The 19,240-nt window shown below is 38.2% G+C and overlaps 2 protein-coding genes across 2 annotated transcripts; both read left to right on the forward strand.

Annotated features, from left to right (window-relative positions):
- Positions 1–6,980: 6,980 nt before the first annotated feature.
- Positions 6,981–8,816, forward strand: LOC147488441 (uncharacterized). The gene is made up of 3 exons (XM_086574381.1): positions 6,981–7,259; positions 7,554–7,757; positions 8,118–8,816. Exons 1-3 carry the CDS (start codon positions 6,981–6,983, stop codon positions 8,814–8,816), a joined length of 1,182 nt encoding a protein of 393 aa, XP_086430507.1.
- A 7,572-nt stretch (positions 8,817–16,388) lies between these two features.
- Positions 16,389–17,652, forward strand: LOC147488442 (protein SODIUM POTASSIUM ROOT DEFECTIVE 2-like). The gene is made up of 3 exons (XM_086571055.1): positions 16,389–16,946; positions 17,039–17,114; positions 17,291–17,652. The coding sequence occupies exons 1-3, from the start codon at positions 16,524–16,526 to the stop codon at positions 17,446–17,448; spliced, it is 657 nt and encodes a 218-aa protein (XP_086427181.1). The 5' UTR covers positions 16,389–16,523; the 3' UTR covers positions 17,449–17,652.
- The last annotated feature ends 1,588 nt before the right edge of the window (positions 17,653–19,240 follow it).

A 19,240-nucleotide genomic window follows, 5' to 3' on the forward strand; every position in this document is an offset into this window, starting at 1 on the left:
CATTGCCCATTTTGGAAAAAACACATGACTAGTGTTGTATCGAGAATCTTCAATTATAAACACTGAAAAAACCAAAAAAATTTATAAAAACAACAAGGAAAAGCTATTTTTAACAAAAAGAGTGTAAAATAAAAAAAAAGAAAATTGTATACTTGCTCCATAGAGGTACACTACTCAAACTACAAATAAAAGTGTTAAAAAGGAATATGCAAGTATACATAGACTCAAGGCTCCAGCACTTACAACCACACACTCCAAGTGGAGTGGTTCGATTACCTTTTCTGATGTATTCCATAGAAACAGATGTAAGGGAATGAAATGATTGGAAATACATCACGTGACAGAGGATTTAATCCTCATAGATAGGATCTTCGAGAATGGTTTCTTCTACATCCGTAGACCATAACTCATGATAGTGTTTTAGGTGCTTGTAGCTTCCAATGCTGAGTTTGATTGTTTAGCATTAGGAACTGCTTGTTCTGGAAACACACCTTTCTGGGCATTCTTTTGAGTTAGGTGGCTTAGAGATTGTTGTATGGACACCAAGATTTGAGATTGTTGATGCATCAAGGATAGCATCATCTCGGATGTTTTGTCTAATAGGACATTAGTAGGTTGGGCAATTGGTACTAAGTCTCTTTGGTTGTTGATTGGTAGATTTTTGTAGTTTTGGTTAAAGTTGGATGAAACCATTGCTTTATTTTGATTGTTGTAGGTACATTGTCCTTGTCTAAACTGATTGAATGTATTTTATGGTTTGACATGATTTGTGAACCCTGGAGGTGGTTAGATTTATGGATTAGTATTCCATTGAAAATTTGGGTGTTGCCTCCATGGTGCATTTGGTACATTGAAAGCACAAACTTCTTCTGGTTGAAGTGATGCTATCTTGTTGAGCAAGGGACAATGGGTAGATACTTGATTTAGATCTAGATAGAAAGTGCATGGTGCTATATCAATGTTCATGACTGGTTGGGGAGTATGGTCTTTTTGTTTGGTTGCAAGGGCATCTATCTTTCTTGTGAGGGTTTCAATTGGTGTTTTCATCTCTGGATTGGATTTTACCTCAAAGATACCATTGGCTTTAGAAGTATTGGGCTGGGTCATTCTGGAATTGTTTGTGTCGCCCCAATGAGTACTCTTTTCTACTTGGTCTTCAAGAAAGGTTAGAGCTTCGGTAGCACCTTTATCTAAAAAATTTCCATTACTCATGATATTCAGTGTGACTTTGTGTTCTTGGAGAAGACCTTTGAAAAAACATTGGACAAGAGTGGATTTTTCTAGTTTATGGTAAGGACATGAATGGAGCAGGTCAGAGAATCTATCCCATGCTTCGAAGAATGTCTCACTCGAACTCTGTCTGAAGAACTCTATCTTGCTTACTATCTCCTCTCTTTTATTCGGTGGAAAGTACTTCTTCATGAAGGAGAACATTACATTTTCCCATGTATCGAAATAATTAGGCTTCTGCGATAGAAGCTTATCGTGTCTCTTGCTAGCTAAAGTGAAGGGAAACACTCTCAGTTTAACCTGAACATCAGAAATGCCCGGATGATTGAACGTACTGCATACCTCATGTATCTGGCGTAGGTGTTCATACGGTAACTCGTGTTCGAAACCGTGAAAGACAGGTAAGAGATTGAACACGTTCGGTGGGATGTGAAAATCGCTATTGAGCTGTGTGAGTCGTATACAAGATGGAGGTCCATCTTGTAATGGTGTGTAGAAGCTAAAGAGAGGCTCTTCAGCTTGAACTACTTCGTCCTCCATCCTAGTAGTTGGGGGATGAGAAATAGGAGTATGTCGAGATCGACGTGCTCTCCTACGTGGGTAAGTTTTAAACGCGCTAAACTTTGTATAGCCTAAGCGTAGTCTCATGCATGGTTGTGAGACTATTTAGAATATACTTATATGCGCACACAAATGTATTGGATGCTCAAATAGCGAAATTCGTTTGTAGCTTTGAAGTTTTTGTAAAGTTTGCATGCAATATCTATAGATTAGAAACTATGCCCTGTTTGAATTTAACAGTGGGCGCGAAACTAAATTTTGGGAACTACACGCATTGAAGGAGAAGATCGCTACTTCACCAGATGGTGTGCCACCAAGAATCTCACCCACAGAATTTCTGAGGGAGGGGAGTGAGGAAGGTGGTTGGCCCACTGGAATATGGTAGTTCACTACTCTCTTTGTTCATGCTAGATGTTTGTCCTGATAGACGTGACTAGATTGGCTTTGCTTGATTGATTTTATGCTTTTAGTTTGGTCTATGTAACAAACATTTCACGCAACGCCTGTTCTAAAGTGGGGCTTAATCCCACTTTTTGTTCTTTTAGGGCTCGGGTTTAGCCTTAACGTTAATATAAAGATGAGACTGAAATGTAAATCATATAATCATCCAAGCATGTTTAGTAACACACAAGTATCCTCTTACACTTTGTAGCGAGGAGGTTTAGAAATTACCGCCCAAGGTAATAGGCAACGAGGAGGTTTGACTGAATGAGGTTGTTATGAAGTTTTCACAAAACGACCTGTATTGCATGTCTTGCAAGGAGAGTCAATCCAAGGGAATCTATCATACCAATGATCAAGCTTTCCACATGAGAAGCAAGCACGAGCCTGAAATTAACAGTATGCAACTTTAATTAGTTTTCCATTGCCACCTGAATTAAGGTACAAAGTCGAGAAAATACCTTCTCCATTTGTGCTTTGGACGAGACAAGTTCACCACAACCTCCCATTTGTGCTTTGGACGAGTCAATTGCATCCATTTCTAGTTACAGATGCATATCCTACTTATAGATGGAAGAGCAGAGCCCAACATTAAAATCTAATGGTCTGATTCTGCATGAACCAACTATTTCATGAAAATTTATGAACCGTTGATTTCACTTCACAGGATGTTGACACGTGGCACATGAGGGAAAATGATTGAGGGTAGTTTGGTCAATTCAAGTTAGCAAGGGTATTGGGTGTCATTTAGGAAAAATATTTGGGTTCGTTGGATTAAATGAGAGAGATGATGCCATGTGTCAATTTGCAAGCTTTTGGTCTTGATAGAGTCAATGGGCATTTTCGTTATTTTGCCTGCTCATGGGTAAATGTGTCTTTACACATGCACAAAATGGAAACAGTTGAGTCAGCTATGAAATTGGAGACGTAAGTCTAATATGCAAAAAACTGGAGACGGAAGTCTAATTCGATAAGTTGGTGGGGAATTCGATAAGTTGGTGGGAACGTAAGTCAAAAAAACTCAAGATCATATTTACAAAAAAAATTAGGCTAATCTAAAACTGACAAATGCTCTAATTTGTTTACGTATTATTTTTAACATGTCTCTAGACCCCTCCATTAAGTAAAGAATAAAAAGAAACGAAGACTAGGAAAGTCACTACCCCACCTTATGCGTCCCAATATATTCAGGGTCAGTGACACCTTTGATACTCTTTTGTATCCAACGAATCCAACTAACCCAGTAGGGGGCCAATTGCACTTCACATATATAATAACATGCAAGATGAACCAGATAATCACGGGAACTTTTTCACATAAGCACTAAATAAACTATTAACATGTCTAAAGTCATGATTAACGGAAGTGCTTTAGTTGCTTTAGCAGCAATTTAATAACAGAAAGAATCAAATCCCATTTGTGATATAGAGAAAAATAAGAGAGAACGGATGGTAACGGTAACAAAGAATGAAAAAAGTATCTATCGGCAAGACTAGTAACCAGTGAGTGAATAATCGACTTTTGTTTCTAATTACTAATAATTTGTACAGGTAACTTTTCCCTTTGAATCTTTTGGTAAAAGTAGTTTATTACAATTAGGAATTAAATTAACATCTGCTAACACCATTACGACACATAAATGACATTACCTCTATGTTCTGCACTGTGAAAATTGAGGAGCTGAGTGACACCAAGTTTTACATAAATTATGCATTATCACTTCAACCTGGAAATAAGTGAAGAACTGCTACAGATATCATGGCTTACTGTGGAGCTAGAATAAAGTAGTGAACAATGGTCGATACTTTGTACAGAGTCCTCCATTGTTAAATAAAATGATTAGATGAAAATTTACTCAGGAAAATACCTTATTTATTAGATCATTTATAATAGATAGGATGGCTGATTTATTATTAGATCATTTTTCAAGCTAAGCTAAGCTTCACTCGGAGATTATGAGAACTCGATCCCTATACTATGGCGACTACAAAGGAGTATACTATTTGCTTCAGAATCAGACCAGACCAATTTTTTTCTCCATCCTATAGGCTAGAGCTACAACCCGCTCAACTCTTAATGTTTATGGGCATTTTTGAGGCTTCAATCGGCTGAACCCGTAGCCTCATGGAAACAGTGGGGATTACTAAGTCAGTGTACATTGTATAATTACACAATTTACCAGCTCCTATATATCATCTATGCGACTATGCCCCAAGCCTTAAATCTTGGTTACTCCGTAATATAAATTTTCGGATGGCTGGATCGGACAAGGATCAATTGGCGTAGCAAAACTGGACGGGCAAAGATTGGAAATCAGAAAATCGAGATCACTTTAATATATCTACAGTTGGACATCAATTAAGATAGTATCCATCTTGTCCTTTGCTAGTCACAGACACGCAGACATTAAAATGTCCTTTGCTAGTTAGGAACCTGGGATTATTTGTCAACGTTTTAGCGGCTGCAACAACCAGTTCAATATATAGATGACTGCTCTGCGGAATTTGGCAACCATTTGAGTGTGGATAAGATTTGCATATGCTTATATAACCCGCTGCATCACTTGCAAGTAAAATTATTGTTATTTGCAAGAGTCAGTAGGCTTGGAATGTAGAAAGTTGTATTATGGTTTTTGTGTATAGAGTGCGACCTGCACTCAGATATAGTGTGTATAGGGCGCGATCCGTGCCTCAGGCTTTCGAGATGTCTAGTAGCGAGAGTGCGACCCGCGCCCTTCTCTAGTCTAACCAGAGCGCGATCTGCGCCCCGTGTTTCTCAAGCCACCGAATTATGTTGTTTCTTATTTTGTAAACTCTATATAAACAATTATAATCTCTTTAGAATTCAATCAAGTAAATATACACTTAATTGAATTGAATCCTCTGGTTCTACATGGTATCAGAGCCAAACCATTGAAATCCGCTGCATTGAATCCTTAAATCTTAAACCCTTCTCACAAAGTTTTTTTTTTTTTTTTTTTTTTTTTTTATTTTCTTCAAAACCCTAAATCGTTTTTTTTCTACAATGGCTGAATCTGACAACAATTCTTCAAGCATCATTCATCACCACTACACCCCACAAGACAACTCAGCGTTCCCAAAAACTGTTCCATTAGATGAGTCCAACTATACTATATGGGCTCCTCTCATGCGAATGCAGATTGGAGCAAGGGGAAAGCTTGGTTATTTTACTGGCGCAAAGGTTAAACCGTTTATGAAATCGTCCGAATATGAAGTTTGGGCAACAGATAATGAAAAGGTAAAAAATTGGCTTATTGATTCGATGGAGATTTTTCTTATGAACTGTTATATTCGTCTTCCTACTGCAAAAGATATTTGGGAGGCTGTGGAGAAGACCTTCTATGATGACTCTAATGAAACTCGAATTTTTGAATTGAATATAAAGTGTTTTGAAGCGAAGCAGAATGGGAGACTTATTTCTTCCTATTACAACGAATTGGTGGCTATGTTCCAGGAGATTGATCAGAGGGTGACCTCCCGTATAACAAGCAAAGCCGTAGTCCATGAAACGTCCACGATGTTCAGAATGCATGTTCATATGTTTTACGTGGCCTAGATCAGGAATATGATCAGGTGCGTGGAGAGATCCTTCGGAAAGAACCTAAATTTTCCTTGGAACAAAGCTATGCTTATATTCGTAAGGTACAATCTGAGAAACAGGCTATGGGGCGCTCTGTATCAACTGAATCCTCTGTCTTGGCTGTTCATAGCAAGACAATTCCTCCAGTTTTTTCTAGTCCTCCACGCCATCCTAAAGGTAAATCAAATCCTCGGGCAGATAAAAAGTGTGGTGTTTGTGGAGACTTGGGTCATAGCAAGGAGAGATGTTATGAAGTGATTGGTTATTCTAATTAGTGGGACTTCTCGAAGAGGCCACGAAAGAAAAAGCAAGGCCGCCATTGCTAATGTTGTGAATGGAGACAATGCTTCGGCTAGTGTCGCACAATCAGGTATGAATGGTAAGGTTATTTTGAATAATACATGGATAATTGATTTAGATGCATCTGACCATATGAAAAATGACCCTAACCTTGTGAAAAGTCTTAGACCTTCACCTCAGACCGCTGTTTCTACTGTTGATGGTACTCCAACTCCAATTAGCGGAGAAGGGTCTATTGAGTTATCTAAAACCCTCACTCTTGAATCTGTCTTAGTTGTTCCATCTCTTGCTTATAACCTATTGTCTGTTTGTCAAATTATCCTCGCACTTGCATGTATTATGACATTCTATCCATCTTTCTGTGTTTTTCAGGACATTCTGACTCGACAGATTCTTGGTTATGGTGTTAGAAAGGGGTAACTGTACTACCTGGACTTGACAGAAACTGGCGAGAAACAAAAGAATTTTCTGGGGCAAGCTAATCAGGTTAATAGGTCGAGAATGCAAAAGAAGTTGTATGGGTATGGCATCGTAGGTTAGGTCATCTATCTTTTAGTTATTTGAAGAGGTTGCAACCTCAATTATTTTCAGTTGTTAGTGAGTCTGAGTTTCATTGTGATATTTGTGAACTGGCCAAGAGCCACCGTATTTCATATTCACTAAGTATTAATAGATGTCCTGTTCCTTTTATGAAAATTCATTCTGATGTTTGGGGTCCTGCCAAAGTTTCTTCATTTTCTGGAGCTAGATATTATGTGACTTTTATTGATGATTGCACTCGCATGACGTGGGTGTCGTTACTGAAAAACAAAAGTGATATATATGGGATGTTTACTGATTTTTACAAAATGGTGGCAACGCAGTATCAACAATCTATCAGGGTCTTTCAGTCTGATAATGGTGGAGAATTTGTGAATGGCCTCATGTCTGAATTTTGCAAAAGAATTGGAATTCGTCATCAAACCTCCAATTCCGGTACCCCCCAACAAAATGGTTTAGCCGAACAAAAGAACAGGCAGTTGTTGGAGGTTGTTCGTGCTTCCTTGTTTGGCATGAATGTACCTCAATCCTATTGGGGTGAAGCAGTGAAATCAGCAGCCTATGTTATCAACCGTACTCCCTCACGGGTAATTGAGTTCCAGAATCCTTATCAGAAACTCCATACACTTTTGTCCATCCCATCTATGCCTAACTTGGAGCCTCGGGTGTTTGGATGTACAACTTATGTTCATATCCCACAACCAGAACGAAGTAAACTTGATCCTCGTGTGAATAAGTGTATTTTTGTGGGTTATGCTGAGTTTCAGAAGGGGTATAGGTGTTATGATCCAATTAATGCCAAGATGTATATATCTCTTGATGTCTCATTCCATGAATCAGACCCATATTACTTAGGGGGAGTTTCCTAGTCTTCCCTTCAGGGGGAAAGTGGCGGTGAAGAGAATCCTGATGTCTTTGAAGAATTGGAACACTTGGAGGAACGATTTGAAGTTCCTGAAGCAGAAATTGATCCTATAACAGTAGAGACAGAAGCACATTATCTGGATGTATTTGAAACTATAGTACACGACATTTCCCTTTCTACATCAATAACTGAAGATCTTGATCAGAATGCTCCACCTCAGGTATCTCCTATAACCTTTAATGAGTCTGTTGGGATAGAAAGTCTTGAACCTAGACAATCACAAAGAGCTAGTAAGGGAGTTCCTAAGAAACAATATGAACCAGACATCAAAGCCAATGCTAAATACCCTATAGCTAACTCTATGTCTAACCATAGCCTTTCTGAGACCCATGCACTTGTCATAAATCAATTGTCTACTGTATCTATTCCTAGTAACGTGCAGGATGCTTTGAAAGATTCAAAATGGAAAAAAGCAATGAATGAAGAATTGGAAGCCCTTCAAAAGAGTGTAACATGAGAGGTAGTTGATATGCCTGTTGGAATGAAGACTGTTAGATGTCGTTGGATGTTTACTGTGAAGCTTAATGCAGATGGAACTATTGATATATATAAGGCAAGATTGGTTGCCAAGGGATATACACAGCATTATGGAATTGATTACGAGGAGACTTTCACACCTGTAGCGAAAATCAATACCAGTCTTAGTGAAGAACATATGGATGCAGTCTTTCGTATCCTGAAGTATTTGAAAAAAGCACCTGGCAAAGGTTTACTATTTGGAAAGTATGATGCATTCGATATTGTTGCATACACAGATGCAGATTGGGCTGGCGATAAAACTGATAGATGGTCTACATCAGGATATTTCACTTTTGTTGGTGGAAATCTTGTCACTTGGCGTAGTAAGAAGCAGAAAATTGTTGCCAGATCGAGTGCAGAAGCTGAATTTCGAGGTATGGCGCAGGGAGTATGTGAATTGTTATGGATTCGTACTGTCTTGATGGAATTGGGCTTCGAACTTCAAAAGCATATGGATTTACATTGTAATAATAAAGCCGCCATTCAAATTGCACATAATCCAGTTCAGCATGATAGAACAAAGCATGTGGAGGTTGATCGTCATTTTATTAAAGAAAATCTTGACAGGAAGGTTATTCGTTTTCCGTTTGTAACCTCTGAGGAGCAATTAGCTTATGTTCTTAACAAAAGTGTATCCCACAAGGTGTTTGACAGCTCAGTTGATAAGTTGGGCATGATTGACATCTATGCACCAACTTGAGGGGGAGTGTAGAAAGTCAGATTCGCTTTACATATAGGAGGGCGACTGCTTTCCGATATAGTGTATATAGGTAGACCCCCGCCTCAAAGCTTTCAAGATGTCCAGTAGCGAGAGCGCGACCCGCGCCCCGTGTTTCTCAAGCCACCGAATTGTGTTGCTTCCTATTTTGTAAACTATATATAAACAATTGTAATCTCTTTAGAATTCAATCAAGTAAATATACACTAAATTAAATTGAATCCTCTGGTTCTACATGGAACAAACTTGTCAAACTATATCGGCTAATCGATTGAACACTAGGCAATAGGCATCGTCATAAGTTGTGGATCTCAAAATCGCGAAAATCTTTAGCCGTCTAGTAAGGTCCAAAACTTTAGGACAGTTTGAGTTTTGGACATAATGATCTTCATAATAATGAGGAGATCATAAGTTAATACAGTATTACATGTTTTTTACAAAGTAATGCTCTTCCATACTTACGCCAAACCTCCATGCACTCGATTTATAAGAACTAATTACTGATTAATAATGAAAAGCCTATCAAAATCATAATTGTTGTGAATAACTTATGCGGAAACAATGCTATCCACTCCAAATAGATCAACCTTACACAAGGATTGATTCTTCTTTCAAGACAAGACTTCAACACCCTCCAAGTACTATCCCAACACATCTCAATATCAACTAACAAATATATAAAGTAAAGAGACTAATGTAAAATAGAACAAACCACAAGACACGGTTATAGCGTGGTTCGGCAATGTGCCTACGTCCACCGGCGAGTTGCAAGCTTTACTAGATGCACAAAGTAACAGATTACAAGAGCTCTCAATTCACTCACAAAGAATGAACACTCAAACACTCACTTAGAATGCACTCTTATAATCTCTGTCTTTCTTCTAGTATTGGTTAGGTTAAGTTCTTTAGAAAAAAAAAACTTATGTTTTTATACTGGACCGAAAAAGATCGAAGCCTCTGTGAATGTGGTGGAGTGCGTGCGCTCCTTGGGCAAGACATATTGAGAGCCTTGGCCTCTACTTTTTAACTTCCAATCTTCGTTGTTTCGCGAAAGCTGAAAAAAAAAAAACTTCTTTTTTTCACTATTGGCGTGGTAGCGTCGGGCTCACTTCTGTTATTTACTGATTGGCGCGTCGCTCTTCTCTCTGAATGAAAAACTAACAGTACTGAAAACAACATTCTCCACCTCGGTGAGGTTTTAACACATAAATCGAGCCGAACACAAAATCCACCAAGAGTCACTAGTTTCAAAACAACATCCTGAAACTCGCTGTCAAACCCCCCGAAGGGCCATGCGCACAAAAGGCTTTAATCAAACATGTAAGATTTGGAGCAAGTCCAAACAGTGTTGGAACTTAACTCCAGTGACAACCTTCGTCAGCATATCAGCAGGATTGTCATGGGTGTCCACTTTCTCAAGTGCTACATCACCATCATTAACTACATCCCGCACAAAATAATAACAGACATCATTATGCTTGGTCCGAGCATGATGAACCTGGTTCTTCGCCAAATGAATAACACTCTGACTATCACAATACAAAGCAACATTGTTATGTTCAATACTCATATTATTTAGAAGACCTCGAAGCCATAGTGCCTCTTTCACTACCTACTCTCGCATCGCCATATACTCGCCTCATCATAGATAGAGCAACCAGTAAGCTGTAACATAGACCTCTAACTAACCGGTGCACCATGCATCATAAACACATAACTAGTAGTTGATCGTCGTCTATCTAGGTCACCTACATAATCTGAATCCACGTAACCATTGACATAACAAGTACTTCCACCATAAACTAATCCCACATCCAAGGTACCTTTCAAGTACCTCAATACCCATTTCACTGCCTCCCAATACTGCTTACCAGGATTTGTCATATACCTGCTTACAACACTGACTGCCTGTGAAATATCTGGGCATGTGCAGATCATAGCATACATCAAAGTGCTCACTACACTAACATAAGGAATATGAGCCATATGCTTTTGTTCTTCCACCGACCTAGAAGAGAACTTAGTTGAAAGCCTAAAATGCCCAACCAAAGGAGTAGAAACTGACTTTGCATTCTCCATACCGAATCGAGAAATTACTTTCTGAAGATATTTCTTCTGAGATACAACTATCCGTCGCTTCTTCCTATCTCTGTCAATCTCCATGCCCAATATCTTCTTGGTTCCACCTAAGTCCTTCATCTCAAACTCAGAGCTAAGTTGAGATTTCAACTTGTCTATCTCCACCATGCTTTTGGAAGCAATAAGCATGTCATCCACATAAAGCAAGAGATAGATGAAGTCATTACCACGAAGCCTACTAAAATAAACACAACAATCATACTTACTTCAGGTATACTCATGTTGCATCATGAACGTGTCAAAGCGCTTGTACCATTGCCTTGTGATAATCTTAAAATAAGACGTTTACCTAATCTTAACTAATTATGCTAGGAATAATTATACTATATTATTCTAGGTTTAGGTCAAAGTTCTACTCTCGATTATCATGCAATAACTTGAGTCAAGATTCGTTCCACTCCTAATTGCTTAGAACGTAATAATTTCACTAACTTAAACAATTCAACAATATTAATGAGAGCAATGTTTAATAAGACTAATATGTGGGAATAACTACTTATGATATTGTAGATCATACTATGGCAATTAAATACGAATATGTGAATGAGAGAAGAAGGGACTAAGGAGATTTGATATCCACCTTGATTAATCCCTAACATGCTAGTATAGATTTTTATTGCAACCCTAATATTTATGTTTTCACACAAAGTTCAACATAAAAGTTAGGTCTTTTTTATCACTAATTATTCATGGAATCTCTAACCAACTAATAATTAGCATGAGAGGAAGTTTAAACCCATTCTCATGTGAATGAACTACCCTCTAAAATTGAAACTCTTAAAACAATAATTCTATACTAACACATCAAGTCTTCATCAAGTTTCAATCAAATCCCTCTAATGGAGGTTTAGCTATGAATCATGGGACTATCATAAATAAAAGAATAAGAATAAGAAGACATGATAGAAGAATATAATGAACTTGGATTTTATTAATGGTAGCGAGGCTAAATAACATAAACTAGGTTTACTAAAATAAAAACTAAGAGACAAGAGACTAATTAACTAATAGGTGAGAGAGTTAGAGTTTTGCCTTAGTCCTCTTTATATAGGAGAGGGCTAGGTTTACAATTTCGTACATGGACTTTGGAGCTATGTTTTGGGCCACTAAATCAAGCCCAAAACCTAATTACTTAAGTCCAAAAAGGGTTTCTCTGCTGGAAATTACTACAACAGCCTTTTTGCCCACTTTTACTTCCCTGATTGGATCAAGGCCTAAACCATTAGAAATCTCTTTTCGAGTCGGTCATTTTGACATAAAATAGGCCCAATTCCGAGGTCCGAGTCTAAAAATACGACGTGCGAAAGTTCTATTAATTTTTATGTTTTATTTCTGCCTGTGTTGACTTTGACTTTTCAGCTTTGACTAGGCTTTAAAAAGGTTTTTTCTCCTTGAAACTTGGGCTTTAACCATATAACTTCTTAGCAACTAACTTTTGCTCCTTTCTCTTGCAAAAGTGACATATTTCTTCATATAATTGATTCCAAAACCTGAAATATACAAAAGTACGTAAACAATACTAACTCTTATTTATTATAAACATAATTGGTCTATATGTAATGTTATTAAGGTGTTAAAACTACAGTTTTAGGCTCTTATCACCTTGGCAATTGCTTTAAATCATACAATAACTGATTCAACTTGCACACATGATCTTCTTTCTTAGGAACAACAAAACCTTCAGGTTGTCTCATATAGATCTCTTCCTCCAAGTCTCCATGCAACAAAGCAATTTTCACATCAAGTTGTTCTAACTCCAAGTTGAAGTGAGCAACTAAACTTAATAATACATGAATGGAAGTATGTTTGACCACTGGGGAAAATACCTCATTGTAGTTGACTCCTTCTTTCTGTGAGAAACTCTTTGCTACCACTCGTGCCTTGTATCATGTACTGTCAGACTCAGGAAGGACCTCTTTCTTTCTGAACACTCATTTACTGCCGATAGTCCTCTTGCCTTTTGGTAATAAAACATGGTCCCATGTGTGATTTTTATGAAGAGATTCCATCTCTTCCTGCATAGTAACGAACCAATCTCTGTAATGAGCATCTCTAACAACTTCATTGAAGCTATCTGGCTCATCATCTTTAATATTCAATGCATATGCCACTAAATCCACCTGACCCTAATGTTTCATCGGCTTATCGTGCCCATACTTGTGCACTTCCTTAACTTGTCTCTTTGGCCTAAGGTTAGCCACTACAAGTTACGGAATGCTCATGCTCTTCTTTCTATTACTGTGTGGTTCCATGATCTGGTACCTCATCATGAACCAACCAGTCATCTGCTGCATCAGACAACTCAAGCTCAATAGCTTGAACTTCTATAGACTCACCATTCTGCCCAGCTTTTTCCAGCTTACTAAAAGATAACACGAAAGTCTCATCAAAGGTAACATCTCTGCTGACCAGGAACTTATGGTCTTCTAGACACCACAATCTATATCTATTTATCCCATTTGTGAAGCCTAAGAATATTGCCTTCTTAGCTCTAGGATCTAGCTTGATTTCCCTCACATGGTAGTAAGCAGTCGATCCAAACACTCGTAAAATACTATAATCAGCTGGGTTACCTGACCACACCTCATAAGACGTCTTGCAATCTATAGCTGGAACTGGTGACCTATTATACAGGTAATACGCCATGGACACTGCATCTGCCCAATACTTTTTTCCTAGACTAGCATTAGACAACAAATATCTCGCTCTTTCAAGCAAGATTCTATTCATCCTCTCTACCATCCCATTCTGCTGAGGCATGCCCCTGACTGTCTAGTGTCTAGTAATACCCTGTCGTGCACAAAACTCTTGAAAAGGCCCATATGTATACTCAGTACCATTGTCAAGCCTTAAAGTCTTCACCTTCCTATATGTGTGATTCTCAACCTTTGTCTTCTACTTTTTAAATATCTCAAACACTTCATCTTTCGTTTTCATCATATACACCCACACATAGTGAGTATGATCATCAATGAATGAGACATAATAACGGTTACCTCCTTTAATTTGAAGCCACTCTGGAGGGTCCCCAAACATCCGTATGCACATAATCAATGATTGATGCATGTTGTCGTGTGCTTGCTTGAACTGAACTTGACTCTGCACTGCTTCCCATAGATACAATGCTCACAGAACCCCATACTTGGCTTATTCAAGTCCTTCAAGAACCCTCGCTTACACAACTCAGACAAACCCTGTTCACTCATATGCCCTAAACGCATATGTCACATCTTAGTGCACTCAGAATCATCACTACATGCACCCACTACTACATCGTCTATCACTATACTACCTATCAAAGTATACAAGGTTCCATGTCTTTGACCCTTCATAACAATTAAAGAGCCACTAACAATCTTTAGGACTCTACCTTCCCCCACAAACTTGTGGCCTTTGGAATCCAAGGTACCAAGAGAGATAAGATTTTTCTTTAGCTCAGGAACATGTCTCACATCATTTAGAGTCCTCATAACACCATTATGCATCTTGACCCGTATAGTTCCAATCCCAACCGTCTTGCACACATGGTCATTACCCATCAAAACGGAACCGCCATCGATGGTCTCATAGGAAGCAAACCACTTTCTATTCGGGCACATATGGTAGGAACACCCGGAATCAAGTATCCACCGATCCATCATATAGTCTTGTGATGTGGACACACAAAGACTTACATCTTCCACTTCAGAGCCTAAAGCAAAACTTGCCTCAATTTTAGCCTTAACTTTCTTCTTACCATTGTTCTTGTTATCTTTCTTCAGGTGAGGACAATTACTTGCGTAATGCCCCTTTTCTTCGCAATTATAATACTTCACATGTTTCAGTGGCTTCTTTGACTTGGACCTAGACCTCTCATTGCTTGTAGAGGCCTTTTCATACGACCTTCCTCTTGCCACTAGCCCTTGTCCTGCATCAATGATATTCTCAACTCGTGTCTTCTTTATCAACTCATAAGAAAGAAGCACACTTTTAACTTTGTCAATATCAACATCTTCTATGTTCATAAATGTAGTCATTAGATGCTCATAGCTTTTAGGCAAAGAGAATATTAAACATGCCGCTTGATCCTCATCATCCATCTTCATACCAACATTCAAATAATCCGCGAGGCGTCGACTGAACTCACTAACGTACTCATGCATCGTTGAACCATCCACCATCATGTATCGATAAAGACGCTTCTTAAGGTACATCTTGTTCGTCATACTCTTGGTTATATACATAGATTCTAGCTTGAGCCAAATACCGGCTGCAGTATTTTTTCCCATCACATTATACATTACCTCATTAGCAAGACATAACCGGATTGATGACCAAGCCTGTAGATAGAACTCTTCCCAATCATCATCACTTATATTCGCCGCCTTTGATTTAATCCCCTTTAAAGCCTTGTGCAAACTTTGTTGGATGAGAATGTCCTTTATTTGGACTTGCCAAATCTCAAAGTTATTCTTTCCATTAAATTTCTCTACTTCAAACCTAGCATTTGACATCTTGGAAGCCATTTTTTAAGTCAAACATAATAACCCAAAAAAAAAAAACTTGGGAATTTTATTAAACACCTTGTCTACACAAATTTTGAGCACTATGGTTCTTCACCAAAACTCAAAATCCTAGGTCGTAAATCTGGCTCTGATACCAATTGTTGTGGATAACTTATGCGGAAACAATGCTATCCACTCCAAATAGATCAACCCTACACAAGGTTTGATCATTCTTTCAAGACAAAACTTCAACACCTTCCAAGTACTATCCCAACACTTCTCAATATCAACTAACAAACATATAAAGTAAAGAGACTAATGTAAAAGAGAACAAACTACAAGACACGGATATAACGTAGTTCGGCAATGTACCTATGTCCACCGGCGAGTTCCAAGCTTTACTAGATGCACAAAGTAACATATTACAAGAGCTCTCAATTCACTCACAAAAAATGAATACTCAAACACTCACTTAGAATGCACTCTTACAATCTCTGTCTCTGTTCTAATATTGGTTAGGTTAAGTTCTTTAGAAAAAAAAAACTTATGTTTTTATACTAGACCAAAAAAGATCGAAGCCTCTGTAAATGCGGTGGAGAGCGTGCGCACCTTGGGCAAGGCATATTGGAGCTCGCGCACGCCCTCTACTTTTCCAACTTCTAATACTGTTGTTTCGCGAAAGTTGAAAAAAAAAAAACTAACTTTTTTTTCACGGCTTGGGCGCGTGCGCCCCTTGGTCCTGGCTATATAGTTGAGCGCGTGTGCGCCTCTTCTCAGAATGAAAAACTAACAGTACTGAAAACAACAATAATGATAAAACCTGAAAGTAGAACATAACATAGGGGATTTAAAATTTTGACATAGATCATTTATCCTCTACTCTTATTTTAATCTCCAATTCCAGTGGGCCTGGCCAGCCTTTTCTTTTCATTTTTCCTCTCTCCTGGCTGACAAAATTAAGCTTAAAAGCAGGACATGCTTGGTCCTTTCATTTGGAAGTTCTTTCTTAGCTGCAAATGCAGTTTTACTAAACCATTACATCCCTTCAGTGCAGTACCAATAAGTCATGACAAGAATGAAAGGAGTCGATCTCTTCTGTGCATCTCAAGCTTCAACTGCCATATGTATGAGCATGGATCAAAGATCCATTGTTCAACAAAGCGGTCGAGCGATCGATCGACACAATCCCCATCTTAGAGAAGTTAGAAGAAGCAGAAGTATGAACCAATCTTCCTCTCAACCACCCACAGAGACTTTACCTTATCACCAGAAGAGTAGGAAGAGCACTTCAAGTAAGCCCAGTGACCTTTTTACTCCTCCAGGGTCATCTAGGTACCTCTTGAGCAACACCCCTAGGCCGTTCTTCGATGTTTTCGACCCATTATCTGCCTTAGTTCCCATTGAAAAAACCAAGCCTGCTTCTGTTATTAGCTCAACTGAATCTGCTGCTGCTGCTAAGCTTTCTTCATCAACTAGGCGTAACAACCAGGTTTGTTTAGATTTGAAGTCCCCTTTATAGATTAGAACCGTTATGCTATATGTTTATAGTTTCCTCAAGTCTTGCTTGATTGATTCTTGTAGGTTGTAGTTCTAAGGGTGTCTTTGCACTGCAAGGGTTGTGAAGGAAAAGTTAGAAAACACATTTCTAGAATGGAAGGTACTCTTGTTCCTCCTTTTTTCATTTGCCATATATTTCAGTATATTTGAAAGGCTATACTGTATCAGGCTATCAGCAAAACAACTGTAAATACAACATTAGTCTTAATACCATCAAAGTGCTGGTTTAAGTTTAAAAAGATACGTGTTGTTTATGGATTTTGGTATTGTGAGCAGGGGTAACATCATTCAGCATAGACTTCGCGACAAAGAAAGTGACAGTGGTTGGGGATGTTACACCATTAAGCGTGCTAGCTAGCGTTTCACGAGTGAAAAATGCACAGCTCTGGCCATCGTCTTCAGTGTCACCACTGTCTGTTGGCTCGACTCACTGACATGTCGAGGAAGTCTTAACTTACAAAAACATAATTAATTTGTATGTGTGAGATTGATCGATCAGGAACTGTTTCATCTAATTTAGTTTAAATTTGCTTTTGACACCATGTCTAGTTCTTTATTTGGTATATGTTATGTTAAATTGTTAATCACTGTGACCTGTTGGAGAAACCAATGGTATCTAATTTTTGGTGCTTTAAAAACTATTTGTAGGATGAGCCATATATTTTTTGTGATTCCCATTGTCTTACCACTGTGCTACAGTAGCGTGCCTATATGCCCACGCTTTTGTATCTTCCAACACAACCTTGCTTGCTTTTCACTGTGACCATTTCTGTGTCAATGTTTTGTTTACAATTTTACACTAATGGTTGAAATTAGTGTCGTAATATGTGCACCTTTCGATCAAGATCTTGTTGTTGAGGGGTTTGGTACTTACCGATCAAGATCTAGGAATACCGTTTGGTGATGGTGACTTATAATATAGCAAGACAAAATCATTCATGTGTCCTACTGCACCATGTCCACCAAATTAAATAACTGCTCATGTACATTTTCAAGTTGCACATGGTGTTTGAGTACATGTTCTGGGCTTCTGGCAGACAATGAATTCGGATTTCAGAACCAGAGCTTCAATGTTTAGCCTCAAGTCCTTAACAAAGTGGGTGGTGAGGGGTCCCAACTTTGTTTTTGATCCAACGAATTGGTACCCATCATGTAGGAAGATGTACACAAACATTGGTGTAGTTGAATTTTACAAAAAAATTTACATAATTAACAAAGCGAAATTAAATTGCAACACCAGTTATCAGTTATGCCTTCTCTGAAAATGACTCCAGTCCCTCAAAAGATTGAAATTACTTAGTGATCCTTCCCGAGTGCACGACCCAGATTGATATATGCATAACAATCCTTATCCTAAAGTTCAGAGTCATTTGCTTTGATATGAGTAGTATATGTCCAGTGACACTTGACAGGCTCTGGATCCTCTTCCAAGTTGGTATGTCGAACAGTATGGTGTTCTATCGTTATTCCTAGTAGTTTTACATGATAATTTTTGGGCGTTTATCGACAAACAAGGACACTGTCCAGAATTTTCTTTTCCCTTCTTTTTAACTCTAAAATTTACAGTTCATGTTATTAAAGCCAAAAATCAAAGGACAAAAGATTTAAAATCAGCATTTTTGAATGATTTCATGTGTCCCCTGGGTCCTAACAAACAATTTTGGCTAATAAGACAAATCTATTTGGCCCATATGTCAGGAATCAATTGGATTGTACCGACAATCCAATGCTAGAAAGTACTTAATTTGGACAAACCAATTCTTTTGAATCGCATTTCTTGCAAATAATAACTTAGACTGTTGTTTCATTGCAACTCAACTATCGACCGTTGTTATATGTATGACAATTGAAATTGAGAATCTCCCAACTTTACATATATACCCTGATCGTTTCACTAGAGTCCAGTCTAGCTACTTAGAAACCGCCTATCGACGATTTGCATTGAAATACATTTCGTTGTGTATAATCTGAAAGCGCATTATCAGCAGTTGTAACTGTTTCGGGATAGCTAAATTGCAAATTTCGGGTCTGCAGAACTCAATTGGTTCCAATATGAGCAACATGATTAAGTTTCCAATGATGTAAAATAGACAGTACATTCAAAGGAAAATTAAATTTGGATGCCGACGGAGTCATTTTTTCCTATATGTAAATAATCTTAAGTAAAAAATTTAATTAGAAAGTAATCGTTAGATTTTTTGAACAATCTCCACAGTATAGTGTGGC

The sequence above is a fragment of the Coptis chinensis genome, chromosome 7 (assembly GCF_015680905.1).
Source record: "Coptis chinensis isolate HL-2020 chromosome 7, ASM1568090v1, whole genome shotgun sequence".
Lineage (NCBI taxonomy): Eukaryota > Viridiplantae > Streptophyta > Magnoliopsida > Ranunculales > Ranunculaceae > Coptis > Coptis chinensis.